General features: G+C 41.4%; 1 protein-coding gene across 7 annotated transcripts in view; it reads right to left on the reverse strand.

Annotated features, from left to right (window-relative positions):
- Positions 1–565: 565 nt before the first annotated feature.
- NOL4 (nucleolar protein 4) overlaps positions 566–17,911 on the reverse strand; it is a 236,212-nt gene continuing 218,866 nt past the window's right edge. For all 7 annotated transcript variants that reach the window (XM_080685158.1, XM_080685156.1, XM_080685155.1 and 4 more), the window contains one exon: positions 566–2,506. In XM_080685158.1, the coding sequence (XP_080541284.1) occupies positions 2,313–2,506 (194 nt within the window). In that variant the 3' untranslated portion in view covers positions 566–2,312. The remainder of the gene's footprint in view (positions 2,507–17,911) is intronic.

Consider the following 17,911-nt stretch of genomic DNA (forward strand, 5'->3'; position numbering starts at 1 on the left):
ATTAGTCAACAGAGCAGCAAACCGCAGCTCATGAGACACATGTGGCTCGCGAGCCGCAGTTTGCCGACCACTGGGTTAGAGCGTTGGCACAGGCACTGAGGGGTCTCGGTTTGATTCCTGATCAAGGGCATGAACCTGGGTTGTAGGTTCGATTCCAGGCCCCGTTGTACAGGAGGCAATCAAGCAATGTGTCTCTCTCACATTGATGTTTCTCTCTCTTTCTATCCCCACCCCTCTCTCTCTCCCTCTAAAAAAAAAATCAGTGGAAAAAATATCCTCTGGTGAGGGTTAACAACAACAAAAAGGATAAATTCTTAAATCAGATTTAAATAATCAAATGAAACATCCTTGGTTTTGCTAGTTCGCTTCACCCTTCTTGGAATAAATTATTAGACTCGACGTGGAGTCTCCGACACCTTAGGCTGTTTCTGAGTACAAGTATGGGTTATCCATTTTGTGGTAAATGTAGGCACACAATTTCATTTCCAGCTTTAAAAACTGCTAAACGTTAAAAATCATGCTATTCGGAAAGTTTATAAGGTTTCACAATCATTGTTTTAACACAGAAATCTGTTTATTAAACCCAACAAAACAAAGAAAACTATACCAGCCCTCAGTTTTTGAATTTTCATTTAAATAAGCAAACTCTAAATCCACATCTTAAAAGATGTTTGTGCATCTATGTATTTCCAAAATACTCATATTTCAATAAGATTTCTCACATTATATTCACCAACAGTATCACAAAATTTTTTGTTTCTTTTTGTGTTTTGTTTACATAACTTGTAAGGAACAGTAATTCTAGAAACACTAGAAGAAAAAAGCATCGCAATGTCCACAGTTACAGGAAAAAGTGCACATTACTTGGTCACAATCACAGTCATTACGTGAAAAACTATAACAAGTAGATAAGAAACTTCACTGATGCCTAAACTTGTCAAAAACGGAATGACATAAATTTTACATAAAATAAGGCAAATTTCAGGAATGCGCAAAGAACTGGTAACCCAACCAAAGCTGAACAACAGAAAAACTGTAAGAGAAGCATTAACTGATGTACTCCCTAACCAGCTTAAAAACAGGCTTGCCTCAGTGCACAAAGAAAACACCCTTCGTGTGTATCCAACGCTATAAAATCAGAAACAAGGGCAGAGGATGGGGCAAAGGGGGTGGAGTGGGAGGGGGGGCAGTTTATTTAAGTTGCCGCTGCAGCCACCGAGAGTCCTTCACATCATATGTTTACCTAGGACTGTAAAATCACACAGGTCACATCGGGAGAGGCAGTGGTCTGTTTGGAAACTGTGTCTGAAAGAGAAATGAAAATTAAACTACACACGAGTGCAAATTTTCAGATTGTCACTTGCAACCTCCTAACATTGCCATCTACATCCAGCTGCTGCTGGAGGGATGCTCGTCAGACGTGGCAGCGGCTACCCGGGGTGAGCTGCAGGAAACCAAGGTGTGCCCCCCACCCCCCAAGGATATGTCTCTTTAAATATTTGACTGTGATGAAAACCGCTATGGTAAAGCTGCAGTGTTGCCTGGAATGCTTGGGGTCAGCGTGAGTGCAGGCTTCTCTCGGAAGTACTTCCTGCTGTGACGATGTCAAGGACAGAGGCAAGGGTTGGTGTGTGTTTTTCCAGCATCAAGTGTTATTTTTGTAGAAAGAATTTGGAAAGAGGAGAAGGCCAAGGGATGTGGAAAAGGTACTTACAGTAGTTTTCTCAAAACAGTTTTCTTTTAGGGCCTATGAAAAAGTTACCAAAGTAAAAATGACCATTTTGAATGAAAAACAAGTTTCCTTTTTATAAAAATTACATATATATATATTTTTTAAAATACAAGATCCTTTTCATTGTTATAACCTGTAACAAGAAATTTTGGCTTTGTTTTTTTTTTCTTTTTTCTTTTTTTTTTGCCAGATCCTGCAGCTTTCAGTCCAATAAGTCAGTAGCAAATTCCACTCATATCTCAGTTGGATCTGGAGCTATTCTTTATAGCACAAGCTTCTTTCCATTTTATCCTTGAAGTAGGAATCTACAGCCTTTTTTTTTTTTTTTTTTTTGGCCCAGACAGTTATGCTGACACTGACAACGAAAAGCAGCAGGCTGGACACACAGCATCTCAAGTGCTTCAGAGGCCAGAGTTCCTTGGAGGCACCCGAACACGTCACTTTGTGGACCAAAGACAGTGTGGCCGCGCGGAAGTGTTTCCCTTAAGACTGTGCAGGAGGCCCATCGCTGCTGGGAAATCAAAATGTCCTTAGCGGAAACGGCAAACTTGGACCTCCGTGACCGGGATCGCCGTGGGAGTCAGTTCTGCTGTAAGATAAGGTTTTCCAGTTCATCTGCGGAACGCAATAGAAACGCAGCCGATTCCCGATACCCGGCCACCAGCTGCCGCACGGCGTTGATCTCGGTGGGACTCAGCTGCGGCCTGGAGCTGGCGCTGCTGGAGGAGCCGGAGCTGGGCGCCAGCTGCCTCTTCATGCTGAGGTCCGTGGGCCCTGGAGAGACAGTCACAGAGTCAGACACAGTTTTCATTCTGGTGCTTTGACCGTAAGCATACCTCGCCGTGGACGTCATTCATGCACCCCTTCACGAGAAGCTGCTGATGCCTTGAATCAAAGGCAGCTCTCAGGCCCGCCCGGAGTGGCTCGGGGGCTGAGCGTCCGCCTAGGAACCAGGAGGTCAAGGCTCCATTCCTGGTCAGGGCACATGCCCGGGTTGCGGGCTCGGTCCCCAGGAGAGGGCGTGCAGGGGGCAGCTGATCAATGATTCTCTCTCATTTTAATGTTTCTCTCCCTCTCCCTCTTCCTCTCCCTTCCTCTTTGAAATCAATAAAGTATTTTTTAAAAAATCATCACGCAGAAAGACTAAAGAGCAACACTGATGCAAAATGAGCGGCTGGGTGTTCTCCTGGTCTAATTCCTGGCCATCACCTCTCACGGTGGAAAGACCTTTTCTTCAATGTGTGCCTTTCAGGAAACTCAATGTCAGGTCTACCTCCCACATGTAGAAGTTTCACCTGACGAGTAAATGATGGGGATCACTAATGCTTTTCATTTGCTGTTTGTTAAATGATTAGACCCCACCAATTCAGATGTTGAATGATTAGACCCCACCAATTCAGATGTTGAATGATTAGACCCCACCAATTCAGATGTTGAAATATCCCTGGCTGCAATGCTAATGATGCCAAATTACACACTCACCAATGAGAGGGAACGGAGGGGCTGGGGAGCATGTAATATGTTTAAGTTCAACTTTTAAGTGGCACAATATGGACGCGAATTTGGGTACTTTTTCCTTCCAGACCAAGGTTTTCTTCTGTGAGGTTGACTATGATTACACATGTGGACACGGAGTGAGGTCTGCTTTAGAAGTGTGCAATAAGCAAATGATTAGTACAAACCATGCCACAGAGACACTGGGGTGGGAATATTGGTTTAGGTACTGTGCACGTCCCTTCTGTATTTATTTGCAAAAACGTGTGTCAAAACTTTTTTTCTTACATATATTGAAAGGGAGTCAGATAGCTCTGCTTTTTGACAACATTTTGTAAATTTTCACTGAATAATAATTTATATTTCATCATTTCTCATGCATATACCACGTCTCTCTCCAACCATCTGTCTAAGCCAGCCTTGGGCAAACTACGGCCTGCGGGCTGGATCCGGCTGTTCTATCCCGTTCTCTTGTTCTCCCCTCCGCTCCTTTACTTTGAATTTATATTAGTTCACACAAACACTCCATCCATGCTTTTGTTCCGGCCCTCCGGTCCAGTTTAAGAACCCATGGTGGCCCTCGAGTCACAAAGTTTGCCCACCCCTGGTCTAAGTTCACTCCAGTTGTTCCCATGTCTTGGCTACTGTGAATAACGCTGCAAAGAACACAGGGCTACACAGATTTTTTAAAAAAATTTAAACTCTATTGTTGAAAGTACTCAGATGTCTCCTTCCCACTGCCCTCTCCCCAGCTGCCCCCTCCCCCACACCCAATACATAGGTCTTTATGAGTAAGTGTTTTCCAGTTTTTCGGGCTGATACCCAGAAGAGGGATTGCTGGGTCATATAGTAGCGCTATTCCTAATTTTTGAGGAACCTCCAGAGCGGCTGAACCAATTTACGTTCCTACTAGAAGTGTGAGTGGATTCCCTTTTCTCCACACCCTCTTCAGCACTTACTTCTCGTCTTAAGGAGAATAGCCATTCCAGCAGGCGTGCGGTGGTACCTCACTGTGGTGCTGATTTGCATTTCCCTATAGCGAGTGAGGGTGAGCATCTTTTCATGTGTATTGACCATCTGTATGCCCTCCTGGGGAAGTGTCTGTGCAGGTCTGCCCATTTTTAAATTGGATTGCTTGTTTTTTGTTTGTTTTTTAATTTATTGATTAAGGTATCACATATTTGGATTGCTTGTTTTTTGCTGAGCTGTGTAAGTTCTTTGTATATTTTGGATATCGATCCCTTATCAAACGTATTGTTTGCCTTTTGGTTTTGTTGTCAGTCTCTTTGGCTGTCCAGAAGCTTTTTAGCTTGATGTAGTCCCATTTATTTTTTGCTTTTACTTTCCTTGTGTTTGGGGTTAAGTTCACAAAAACCACTCTGAGACCAAGGTCCATTCATTTAGTGCTTATGTTTTTTTCTATGTATTTTACTGTTTCAGGCTTATAGTCAAGTCTTTTTTTTTTTTTTTTTTTTAAATATATTTTATTGATTCTTCACAGAGAGGAAGGGAGAGGGATAGAGAGCCAGAAACATTGATGAGAGAGAAACATTGATCAGCTGCCTCCTGCACGCCCCCCACTGGGGATGTGCCCGCAACCAAGGTACATGCCCCTGACCGGAATCGAACCCGGGACCCTTCAGTCCGCAGGCCGACGCTCTATCCACTGAGCCAAACCGGTTTCGGCTATAGTCAAATCTTTAAACCACGCTGAGTTCATTTTTGTGTATGCTATCACATAGCAGGCTAGTTACATTCCCGTTTTTCCAACATCATTCATTGAAGAGGTTTTCCTTTCTCCATTGTATGTTTTTTGCTTCTTTGTCAAAAATTAGTTCCCCATGTATGTGTGGGTTTATTTCTGGGCTCTCCATTCTGTTCCATTGGTCTGTGAACAATGAAATACTGCCATTTGGGACAACATGGATGGATCTTGAGAGTATGATGCTGAGTTACATAAGATGAAAAAGGACAAGAACCTTATGCTTTCACTTATATGTGGGATATGTAAAGCAGAAAGCCATCAAGCTCATAGACACAGACAACAGTATGGTAATTACCAGAAAAGCACAGGGGTGGGTGGGGTGGGGGGAGTACGAAGAAGGTAAAAGGGGTCAAATTTATGGCCACGGAAAGAGACTAGCCAGGGGTGGGCAAACTTTTTGACTCGAGGGCCACAATGGGTTCTTAAACTGGACCGAAGGGCCAGAACAAAAGCATGGATGGAGTGTTTGTGTGAACTAATATAAATTCAAAGTAAAGGAGCGGAGGGGAGAGCAAGAGAACCCTCCACTCTTTCGGCTTCGCGGGCCGGATAGAAGAGCCGAATGGGCCGGATCCGGCCCGCGGGCCGTAGTTTGCCCACGGCTGGACTAGACTCTGGGTAGTGAGCATACAATGCAACGTACAGATGGTGTATTATAGAACTGTGTTATTAACCAATGTTGCCCCCCATAAATTTAATTACATAAATTTATAGTTTTTTTAAAAGATCTTCAAATTAGACATTTGTGTTAAGACCTTTTATATCAATTCTTGTTGGATTATTAATAAGACTTTATTATATACTTAATGAAAGGTAAGAACTGTGACACTGAACACTTAATTGCTATACTTGTTAAATTTTCAGCTGGTAATGGATGTGAAGTCCTTGACTATAACTAAGCACTTAACTAAAGGCATATGCTCAAAATTGTAATGATTCTATAACTTGAACGTATTTCAACGGATTTTTCTAAAGACAGAACTTTTCAGAGAATGGTATTCCATTCATGAACTAAACCAGGGATGTTCTTTTATCCTTCTAGTTCTCTCCTGGAGGCCTGGAGATGGGTCAAGACATGACCCATCCACCCTCTCCCCTGAAGGGAGAGGGCTTCTGTCAGCCAGGAGGCAGTGGTCCCAGGAGAGAGAAATAGCTTCACTTGGAATTTAATTAGGACGGAGAGGAGACCAGCACACAAGAACTCTGACATCTGAGAGCAACTTATATACACTTCTGCTCTGGCCTTTCAAAGCTTTGGTTATGTAGCAGCAGTTAGATTCCACGCGTTCATGCTATAAAATCGAGATACTGACATAACAAGCTGGAAGGGCGAGCGGTAGGGAGGTCACACCTGCAAATAGAAATTGCTGAACAAGCATCCAAACAGATCATTGCCTGTGATTATTCCCCCACGGATACCAAGGGATGACTGTGTTCAAATAAAACAACCTCTCGTACCCCAAGGAGAACTGGAGCCCTGGTCCCACCTGAGCGTTGTGACATACCATGAGCTACTTAAAAAAATTCTTTTCTTAGCTTTCAGGGATCCCAGGACCGTGCAAATCTTTATGACGGAAAACGGAAAGGGTTTTACTCTCTGCTCTGTAGATCTCTAGTGTCTGGTTGCCTGTCATTCGAAGGTGTACCATTTTGTGATGGTTTTGCTGCCAAGGTGCTGATAGGTGCTCTTAACTGGGATGGAGAAAGGGTGGGACTGCAGCTCCAGTTCTCTTTGGAGTAAGAGAAATTATTTTATTTGAATATAGTCGTCGCTTGGTATCTGTGGGGGAATAATTCCAGGACCCCCGAGGATACCAAAATCTGTGATGTTCAAGTCGCTTATATAAAATGGCATAGTGTTTGCGTATCCTTCCATATACTTTAAATCATTTCTGTATTAATACCTGATACAATGTAAATGCTATGTAAATAGTTGTTATGCTGTATTGTGTAGGGGAAAATGACAAAGCCTGTACGCGTTTTGTCAGATGCAACCATCATAGGCCTATGTAGTACATGTCGGCAACAACATAACTTTTTCTGTCTTCCAGTATTTTCCATCTGGGTTGGTTAAGTCTGTGGACATGGAATCTGTACTGCAGTTTATGGATTACTCTCCACCTCTGGCTCAAGGAGATAAACTTCCAAACGAAGACAGGGCTTCCACTTTTTTATTCAGATCGTTATTAACACAGGCAACTCTATAGATAGCCATTCACACCTGTTACTTCGTTTTCTGGAAGAAAGTTGACTTTCTTATCTTGCTTGCTTTTGGATCTACAGGGTCAGGATTGCATATATAACTGAAAACCACAAGGGATTATTTGGATGAGTGTTTATTCAAAATTTCCAAGCTGTTAGGTTAGAGAGGGAGGCAAAAATATATGAAACAAAAACATTCACAAGTGGACAAATTATTGCCCACGTCTCCCCTCACTAGGGACTCCCCTCGGAGCTTCTCAACAGCTGGGCAGGGACAGCAGTGCAGGATGACTGCCCGTGTTAAAACAGGTGAAACGGAGACCTGACAGGTTCACTGGCTTGTCCCAAGCCAGAAAGAGATCCTGGCCCTCCGTCCTGCACCGCCCTGGCCCAGCTAGGAGGAAACCTGAGTATGAGGTAGAGAAGGACGGCTGCCCCAGAGGAAGGGCAAGCAAAGGTCTGGTGTGTAGGGATGGCGTGCTGGCCAAAGGCCCAAAGAGGCCCAGGTTTAACATGAGATCATACTGAGGTGGTGGGTGTTGGTTCGTTCATGGCCAGAGCCTCAATTTGATCCTGGTTATCACTGCCCCAATCACTCCTCTAGCTGGGTAGCAGTGATCTCCTGACTTCCAGCATCTTTTATAAATGGCCATCCGTCCCCGAATGAAGAAAAAGCAATGCCTGAGACAACGACTGAATGTTTACGAAGTCCACTTCAGCACCCTCCTGGCAATATTCTTTGAAACCAGGTCCTCTGATGATCAGCGTGGGTGCCTGAGATGATGGGTAATTCCGGGCTCGTAAACTAGGTTTGGAAGTGTTCCCTCCTCTTCTATTTTGTGGAAGAGTTTGATAGAATTCACCGGTGAAGCCTGGGCTTTTGTAGGAAGATCTGATTACTGATTCAATCTCCGTACGAGTGATCATTCTGTTCAGATTTTCTTTTTCTTCATAATCCAGTCTTGGTAGATTATGTTTCTAGCAATTTATCCATTTTCTTCTAGATTGTGCAATTCGTTGGCATATAATTATCCATAGTAGTCTCTTAGGATCTTATATATTTTAGTGGTATCAATTGTAATGTGTTCTCTTTTCAGTTTTGATTTTTTGAGTCATGTCTTTTCTTAGCAAGTCTACTAAAGTATTATAAATTCTGTTTATCTTTTCAACGGTCTCAGTCTCTCTTTCATTTACTTCTGCTCTGGACTTTGCTATTTCCTTCCTTCTACTAACTGCGGGCTTTCGTTTTCTATTCCTTGAGTTGTAAAGTTCACTTGTTTGAGATATTCTTTTTTGAGGTAGGCATTTATTGCTGTGGAATTGCCTCTTAGAAGTGCATTGCAGATTAGTTACTTCCACTTAAAGGGGAAGCTTTTGCAATTGAACAGGGAAAACAATTTTGAAAAGATGAGAATTTACTTATGCCCTTTACATCAAGGACCAAAAAACATTGCTGAGCCTGTAGATAGGATTACAGAAGCATCACAAAACGAGCCCAGTGCTCTCCATTTCTTCTCCCCTCTTTTAGATCTGTTTGTGGAAAGTGATTACTTAGTCCTTCAAGTTTGAGTAAAACTCATTTGTAAACCATCTGGGTCTGATTTAAAAAAATATATATTTTATTGATTTTTTACAGAGAGGAAGGGAGAAGGATAGAGAGTTAGAAACATCAATGAGAGAGAAACATTGATCAGCTGCCTCCTGCACACTCCCTACTGGGGATGTGCCCACAACCAAGGTACATGCCCTTGACCAGAATCGAACCTGGGACCCTTGAGTCCACAGGCCAATGCTCCATCCACTGAGCCAAACCAGTAGGGCCTGGGTCTGATTTTTTAATGGATAGATTTTTATAATAATGATTCAATGTATTTAATCATTAAAGATATATTTGGAATAGCTATTCCTTTGGCTATTGGTCAATTATATACTTGTAAAAGATAATATCATATCTAAATTGTCAGGTATACCAGCACAAAGGTATAAACATTTTTATTTGTTCCTTTATTTGAATTCCTATTATTTTAAGCTGCCTTTATCTTGGTTCATCTTCTCAGATGTTTTTTAATTATTTCAAAGATTCTGCTTTTGATTTTGTTGGTCTTCTCTATTCTTTGTTTTCTATTTAATTTCTCCATTTATTTTCTTCTGTAGTTTGCATTTTCTCTGTTTCTAACTTCTTGAGTTAAATGAGCAGCTTCTTAATTTTCTAATGTGAGTATCAAACCAGTTTTCTGTCCCACTAATTACAAATATTTCTGAACACAATGCTGTCAGTATATTAAGTCTTTGGTTGTCATCAGCTGCTTAGGTGGTCAATGTGTTAGAAAGAATGTGTATTACCAGAAAGTTGGGGTAGGTTCTAGATATAACCAGCCTACATTTTAATTATTTTTTTCCAATCTAAATGATTTTCTTTTTTCCTTCCATTAGTTTCTGAGAGAAGGGTGCTGAAAGCCAATGGCTATGACTGTGTCATTTTCTTCTTGTAATTAATTAATTGGAGGTTATGTTATTGGGGCACATAGTTTCTAAACAATTGTGACTTTCTGAAAAATGATTTCCCTTCATTATAAAGTAACACATCTTTTATGCTCCAAAGCTTTTTTCTTAAAAGACCGTTTTGGCATATATATGTATAAATATTTCCTTTACTCTTGGAAGATTATTTTGTATGGGTCTATTTTCCCAAATTAGAGCTACATTTTACTTATGCATCTGTCCCTTAACAAATAATAGATTACAACAGAACAAAACAGGGAGTGATCCCAGGCCTTATAGTAACACCCTTGTTAGGGGTTTGAGTGGGAGAGATGGTCAGATGCTATAGTTCAGTGGAAATGGTTGTCTCCTCTGAGGTCTATGTCAAACGGAAGCCATTTTTAAACCCATTTGGGTCTGCTGTAATTCATATGATTGTTTGGTCAAATACTTTACTCCTCTCCACCTCATCACATTTACCCTTCTCTACCTAAAGGCTGATTAATCACTAGGTTACCAAGGAACAGGGTGTTTATAAAGTATGTAACAAGATGCTGGTATCCGTATTCTACAGACATTTAAGAAAACACAAAAAGCAAGATACAGATCACTGTCAAGGCCAAGTAGCTGATTACGGCATTATGCCAGGAGAAAAGGGGAGTATATAGGTCACCCTTCCCCTCTCCCAAATTATGTTTTATTTCTAGAAAAACTAAAAATCCAACACTGACAGCAATTATAGGTAAAGTTACATCTCCATCCTAAATGTTTACTTTAGACTATAATAGTCAGTATCCCATACATTTAAAAAAATTATACACCTGATTGTCCTGAGACAGATTTAGCTGAATCTTCATATACTTCAAAATGTAAATCTCTTGGACCTGTCTTTGAAAACCCATCTATTAAAATTTCCCTTTTCAGGTCCTTCTGTATTTCATCTTTTTATTTCTATTGTTGATCCATTTGTTTTATTTCATTTTTCACATCTAAGAGTATCTTATTCAGAGAAAAACCGTAAACATCTCAATATTTTTGTTCTCACCACAGTGACTGTTTCTACACAATCAATTTGAAAAGACTCAGTCCTTTCCCTGTTGACCTTCCTAGTTGTTTGTCTATTTATATTTGCTAATTTCTGTCACTCAGCGCGTGGCCTTCCCATTTGACCTTCCAATTCAGTAGTTTGCAGAGACCTGATTAATCATTCTGATAAAGTAGGAGGATCTGAAAGTGAGTCACTTTCCCAGTAGTCTTAGAAATTTGTGAGGGGAAAGACTCTGATCAGGCTTCTCTTTCTGCATACTTTTGGCTTGTGGGAAAAATACAAATATTGCAGTAAAGAAAAAGAGAGAGGAGTTAACTTTAGTTGAATCAATTATACTACATGAGAGCATAATGAATTCTTATATATGTGCTTATATGCCTATATAGTTTTTTTTGTTCTTGTTTTGTTTTCCAGCAACAGGAAACAGTTCCTAAGCCAGAAAACAAAAGTGTTCATTCATTGGTTTTCAGAGAGCTTAGACTCAGGTTCTGCCTTTTTGGGACACTGTTAGTTTTACCTTTCCAATGATTTCCACAGATGAATGGGAAATATAGCAACAAGGATCAACGTAAGATAAAAACCTCCAGAATATCCTCAGTAAAGATTAGAGATTTGTTTTATTCTTTCATTTTGTTCCATTTTTATGTGACCACAAAGCAAGAACCTATAGCAGATTGACTAACGAAAGAAAACAAGAGCATACCACTACAGCAAATCACCAATTTACATAGATAGATAAACAATGGGAATACAAAACAATCAGGAAGAAGTTTGTAAATCCTTACCTATCATAGGAACTCTGATCATTCTGACTTTCTACACTAGTGGAACATTCTGAATTCCCCAAGAGAGCTCTTTCCTGAGTAGCAGAGGGCTGGGGAGGCCAGTCAAATTTAACGGACATGTTCAGACATTCCCAGAGGACATGTCAAAGGGAGTTGTGTAAGGAAAACAACAAGCCGACCATAATGAGCGCATGCCACCTGGAAAGGCCTGAGTGGTATACCAGCAGGCTCAAGGAGAAATGAGTCTTCTTTTCATTCCCCTCCTTCAGTGAGAAGGCACAACTCAAAACCCTCAAGAGGATCTGCAGTACATAAGATCCATTTTACTGCAGAAAACAGGCTTTTAGGAAGCTGATGCCAGAAAGAGCTGGCCGATATTGAGCTGCAAAACCAATGACATGTGCTGGCTGGGGAAACAAGGGGCCGCTCACCTCTCCTTTTCGCAGAGACCCCCTTGACCTACAGGAACTGGTGAAAGATTGAGGGCTCAGTCAGAAAAACTGAAAGATGCTGAACATTTTCCTTTAAAATTCCCAGCAAATGAATAACATAGATTCTAATCATTAAAAGTTTGGGTTTGCTTCCTTTAAACGTCACACAATTTAAAATTCTGTCACAATGATATTCTTTTAAAATGTGTTTTGTCAAGAAAGTCAATCTAAAAATGGAAAGTCTTACATATATATGCCCTCAGGAAAACAAAACTCAAGAAGGACTGATTTCCCATAAATGCCTGATTTACCGAAAACTGATGATATTGGAATTGTCTTAAATGCTAGAGGTTTGGCATACAGAAGGCCAGGAGACATATGAAAACATGCTCAAAGTCACTAAACATCCGAGAGATGCAAATGAAAAAGACAATGAGGTACCATCTCACACCTGTCAGAATGGCTATCATCAACAAATCAACAAATGACAAGTGCTGGTGAGGATGTGGAGAAAAAGGAACCCTCGTGCACTGCTGGTGGGAATGCAGACAGGTGCAGCCACTGTGGAGAACAGTATGGAGTTTCTTCAAAAAAATTAAAAATGGAACTCCCATTTGACCCAGTAATCTCACTTATAGGAATATATCCCAAGAAATCAGACAGGATATATGCACCTCCATGTTCATAGCAGCACAATTCACCATAGCTAAGATATGGAAACAGCCTAAGTGCCCATCAGCAGATGAGTGGATTAAAACTGTGGTACATCTACACAATGGAATACTACGCAGCTGTGAAAAAGGAGCTCTTACCATTTGCAACAGCATGGATGGATCTGAAGAGCATTATGCTAAGCGAAATAAGCCAGTCGGAGGAAGATAAATGTCACATGGTCTCACTCATTTGTGGAATATAATGAACATAATCTGATGAATAAAAATAGATCCAGAGACAGAGAAGCATTGAACAGTCAAACCTCAGAGGGAAGGCAGGGGGTAGGAGGTAAGAGAGCAACCAAAGGACTTGTATGCATGCATATAAGCATAACCAATGGACACAGACACTAGGAAGAGGTCAGGAGGGAAAAAAGGAGATGTATGTAATACTTTAATCAATAAAAAAATTTAAAAAATGTTAGAGGTCATCTCCTATCAACCTTGGAAAGTTTTGCCTATGGTTTCCAGAGGCATGAACAAGAAATGACCCAGGTTGTTAGCCTTGCAAAATGAGCTAAATTGAGCTTTGTTTGTATAACTGGACTGTGTCTCCATTGTTTTTAAACAGAATCTGACTGAACTCCCCTCTCTTTACATTCCCTGCCCATGAGCACAGCTGAGCCCAGACCTTCAGTGCCTCACCTGTAGCTTGCTACCATTTGCATATTCTGAATTGCAATTCCTCTGCTATTCCAGAATAAACTCACTGTTTTAGCTTGCCTCCGTTTACCTCTTTATTTAGGTCAATAGTTTTTAGTTTTACAAATCCCAGCCAATGTCAAAGAGGTTTTAAATACCTATATTACAACTTATTAGCAATCCTTAGAATCCTAAAATAACTGGAAGTTATTTAAAAGCTGAGCAGTTTGCATTAAAATCATTGCTATTTAAGAATCACCATTTAAGTTTCCATAAGGTTATTAATTGACCTCACTCACCTCATTGAGGAGTGAATGATTCAAACATAATTAGACACAATGAGCTGCTGTGATATATGTGGGAAGGTTTTCTGCAATAATAACACCATCGAAAAGCCAGTACAGTGGTGTGAGGTGAGAGGAGGCGAGTCTGGAACCGGTGTTTGGAATACAAGGCCACTCACCACCTTGACAATTGAATACTTTAAATGTGTCCCAGTGTGTCTAAGGAACTGACTTTAAATTTTTTTAAATATATATTTTATTGGTTTTTCACAGAGAGTAAGGGAGAGGGATAGAGAGTCAGAAACATCGGTGAGAGAGAAACATCAATCAGCCGCCTCCTGCACACCCCCTACTGGGGATGTGCCTGCAACCAAGGTACATGCCCTTGACCGGAATCGAACCTGGGACCCTTGAGTCCCCAGGCCAACGCTCAATCCACTGAGCCAAACCAGTTAGGGTGACTTTAAAATTTTTATTTCATTTTTATTAATTTTAGTTTCAATAGCCACATGTAGCTAGTGGTTACTGTATTGGATAGCACTTATCAATAAATTTATATTTGAAAGAAAGGGAAAACAAAATAAGGAACCAATGAGTAGGGTTTAAAGTGAACAATATCCTGATTAAGTTGGGTCATCCAAGGAACACACACGGGAGAAGTGGGCTTACTAAGAAGAGTCACAAGTTGGACACAATGGGAAAACCTCTAGATACAAACAACATCTGTCTCTGTGCTGTGGAATTTGCTTTGACAACTCATTCAGGTTTATTGGAACTCAATTGAGATAGAATAACTGCATCATTCCAGTTAGGTTGACTTCAATTAGATTGCACAGTCACCTTTCTCCACGTAATACGTTATCATGTAGATCTCCCCACTGCATAGAATACAGGCAAAGTAACTACAAGGGAGTGCTTAACTTTGATGAATCAATTTTAGGTTCTAATCTATAAAGTCATCTACACAGTCTAACATAATAGACCTGATGCCGTTTTCTCACGACACAGAAGCACCCAGCTGTCTCCTGGAGCAGAATGACAATGGCTCCCTCCCCACACAACTGCACTAACTCTTTGCATGAGGCTACTGAGCCAGAACAAGTCATTGAGAGGGAAAGGTAAAAAGCGCCCCTTCCCAGGTCCCTGGGTAACTATGGAAAATAAACATTGCTTTCCTAAACCAGGGGACTGACGCCTGACATGAAGCACTTGTCTTTTGGGGGGTATTAATACTAAAAGAGAATAAAATTAGAAAAGACATCCTCAACTTCAACTATTATTCCCATTATCAGTTGCAGTTAGTGAAGTTTTCCAACGTGGTACAATATTTTATCAGAATTTCTTGCACTGAATCTTTATCTATTTATTGAGCACTAATATAAACCTACTAACACTGGTGATATAATAGTAAAAAAACGGTCACCTTGCCTGCCCTTATAATGTAGACAATCTAATATAGAAAGGAGCATGTAACAGACGGGTTAAATAATAGATGTGACCAGGGTACTGTGGGAATATACCGGAAGACCAATTAATGGGCAAGGCAACCTGAAAATGATCACAGAGAACATAGAAGCCGACATGAGTTAGGGGCAGGGGCGGGCATCCAGCATGAGATAATCCCATAAACAGGCAACAGCATGTTTGGGGATGAGTGATTCCGTTTTAATAATTAAATACTAGATTCCTTGGGATGTCTAGGCCAAGCTATCTGGTAGACAGCTGGATAGAAAATCTGAACCTCGAGGCAAAGCGTATTTTATAACGGAAATCATAAGAGGGAGTAGGCTCTCCTTTGAGCAATGTACAGAACAAAGCTTAAAGGGACAAGGGCATGAGGACAGGGAAAAAGCCCAGGACCCTGGCAGGAGAATCATCTTAGGAGCACATGGTGATGTGAGAGTGTTTCATGGAAGCCAAGAGAGTGGCTGCTTCAAAGCTCTAATCAGCAGCAGATGCAAATATACTCAAGAATCTGATAAGTATGGAGTTGCCTCAAAAAACTAAAAATGGAACTCCCATTTGACCCAGTGAGCCCACGTCTAGGAATATATCCCAAGAAGCTAGAAACACCAATCAGAAAGGATATATGCACCCCTATGTTCATAGCAGCACAATTTACCATAGCCAAGATTTAGAAACAGCCTAAGTGCCCATCAGCAGATGAGTGGATTAGAAAACTGTGGTACAGCTACACAGTGGAATACTATGCTGTGGTAAAAAGGAGTTCTTAACATTTGCACAGCATGGATGGAACTGGAGAGCATTATGCTAAGTGAAATAAGCCAGTCAGAGAAAGATAAATATCACATGATTGCACTCATTTGTGGAATATAATGAACAACATAAACTGATGAACAAAAATAGATCCAGAGACAGAAGCATCGATCAGACTGTTAAACCTCAGAGGGAAGGTAGGGCAGGGTGGGGGTAAGAGAGAGAGATCAAGCAAAGGACTTGTATGCATGTATATAAGCCTAACCAGTGGTCAGCAAACTCATTAGTCAACAGAGCCAAATATCAACAGTACAACGATTGAAATTTCTTTTGAGAGCCAAATTTTTTAAACTTAAACTTCTTCTAACGCCACTTCTTCAAAATAGACTCACCCAGGCCGTGGTATTTTGTGGAAGAGCCACACTCAAGGGGCCAAAGAGCCACATGTGGCTCATGAGCCGCAGTTTGCCGACCACGGGCCTAACTAATGGACACAGACACCAGGGGGGTGAGGGCATGAGTGGGGTAGGGTGCAATGGGGGGGGCGGGAAAGGACACATATGTAATACCTTAATCAATAAAGAAAAAAAGAATCTAGCCCTGACCGGTTTGGCTCAGGGGCGAGCGTCGGCCTGGGGATTGAGGGGTCCCAGGTTGATTCTGGTCAAGGGCATGTACCTTGGTTGCGGGCACATCCCCAGTGGGGGGTGTGCAGGAGGCAGCTGATTGATGTCTCTCTCTCACCGATGTTTCTAACTCTCTATCCCTCTCCCTTCCTCTCTGTGAAAAATCAATAAAATATATTAAAAAAAAAAAAAAGAATCTAATAAGATAAATGGAAAAAGTAACCTTTAAGTGAAATCACTGGTAAACTTACCCTGACCAATTTCAGTAAAATGGTTGGGAGAAGCCATTTATAGTGGATTGAAGAGTGAATAGCTGATGAGAAGCGAAGACAGTGAATGAACAGAAGCACTTCTTTGAAAATATCAAGTAAGTGGTATTTCCGAACGCTGGTGCCTCGGGACAGCACTGTCCGTGTACAACACCAGCTACGTCGTCGTGAACTAGCTCTAGGCGGGGGTGAATCTCATGGCCAGGCCTCCTCATATTCCTAACTACAGGCCAGGATCCAAAGAATCCTTACAGCCACACATCTTGAATATTGGTGGGGAAAAAAGAAGATAATGAACGTCAAGATTCGGGCAAACAAGAAATTGCCATACAAAGGTTAGTTATTACGGCCATTATTACTGCAATTGGGTCTTGTTCGATTCCCGTCTGCCCATCAGCCCAGTGGATATCAGAGTTGAAAAACCAATTGAAAAGTCTTCCCAGTGGAGCTCATGGAAGGGACACCTCCGCAGCTGACTTATGCATATAATTTACGCTGGAGATCCCCGGGATAACCACGGCGAACTACAACTGTGCTCTGTGGACAGCTCAGCGTGAACTTCCCGATAGGAAGAAAGCATCCCAGCGTCCTATGCAATTGGATGTGATCGTAACTGGAGGAGGATTGGCTGCTGCTTGCTTCCCACTTCAGCTGGATAATCTGAATAAACTCTTTATGCAAATTGCAACTGCTGTCGTTTTTGATAACACTCCAACTTGAAGATCTGGATGGTTGGGTGCGGACTCTTGCCAGCTCTAAACAAATGGAGGCTGGCTAACGAAGGGTTTGAAGGGCACCCTTTCGAGGCTACGCGGTCTCTGCCACGGGCAGGCTTTTCCTACTGCTACTGTATTCACAGTTAGAAAACATCATCCGGGAGCCCTCCTCTTTCAGCCACAGAATCCGCCTGTTCAGTTTAATCTTTCTCCTTTCCTGACTCCTTCGCCTTATCAAAGAGAAACCCTTCACCCTGCCCTCCGACATACATAAATAATTCTCTTTGTGGCTTTTTGATTTGGGGCAGCACATGTTCTATTTTTTAAAAGGTATTCATTATGTCACTAAAGTTGAGCACTTACATGTCTGGCCTTATTCGGGAGACGTCATCGTGAACGAGACGGAGTGTCTGCTTTTAAGGAGTGCAGAGGGAAAATATTTGAAAACATGTCACAAGTCAGTGAGTTAAGTGCTAGAATAAAGGCATAGGCAGGAAAGTGACTCA

The sequence above is a fragment of the Plecotus auritus genome (genome assembly GCF_963455305.1).
Source record: "Plecotus auritus genome assembly, chromosome: 8".
Lineage (NCBI taxonomy): Eukaryota > Metazoa > Chordata > Mammalia > Chiroptera > Vespertilionidae > Plecotus > Plecotus auritus.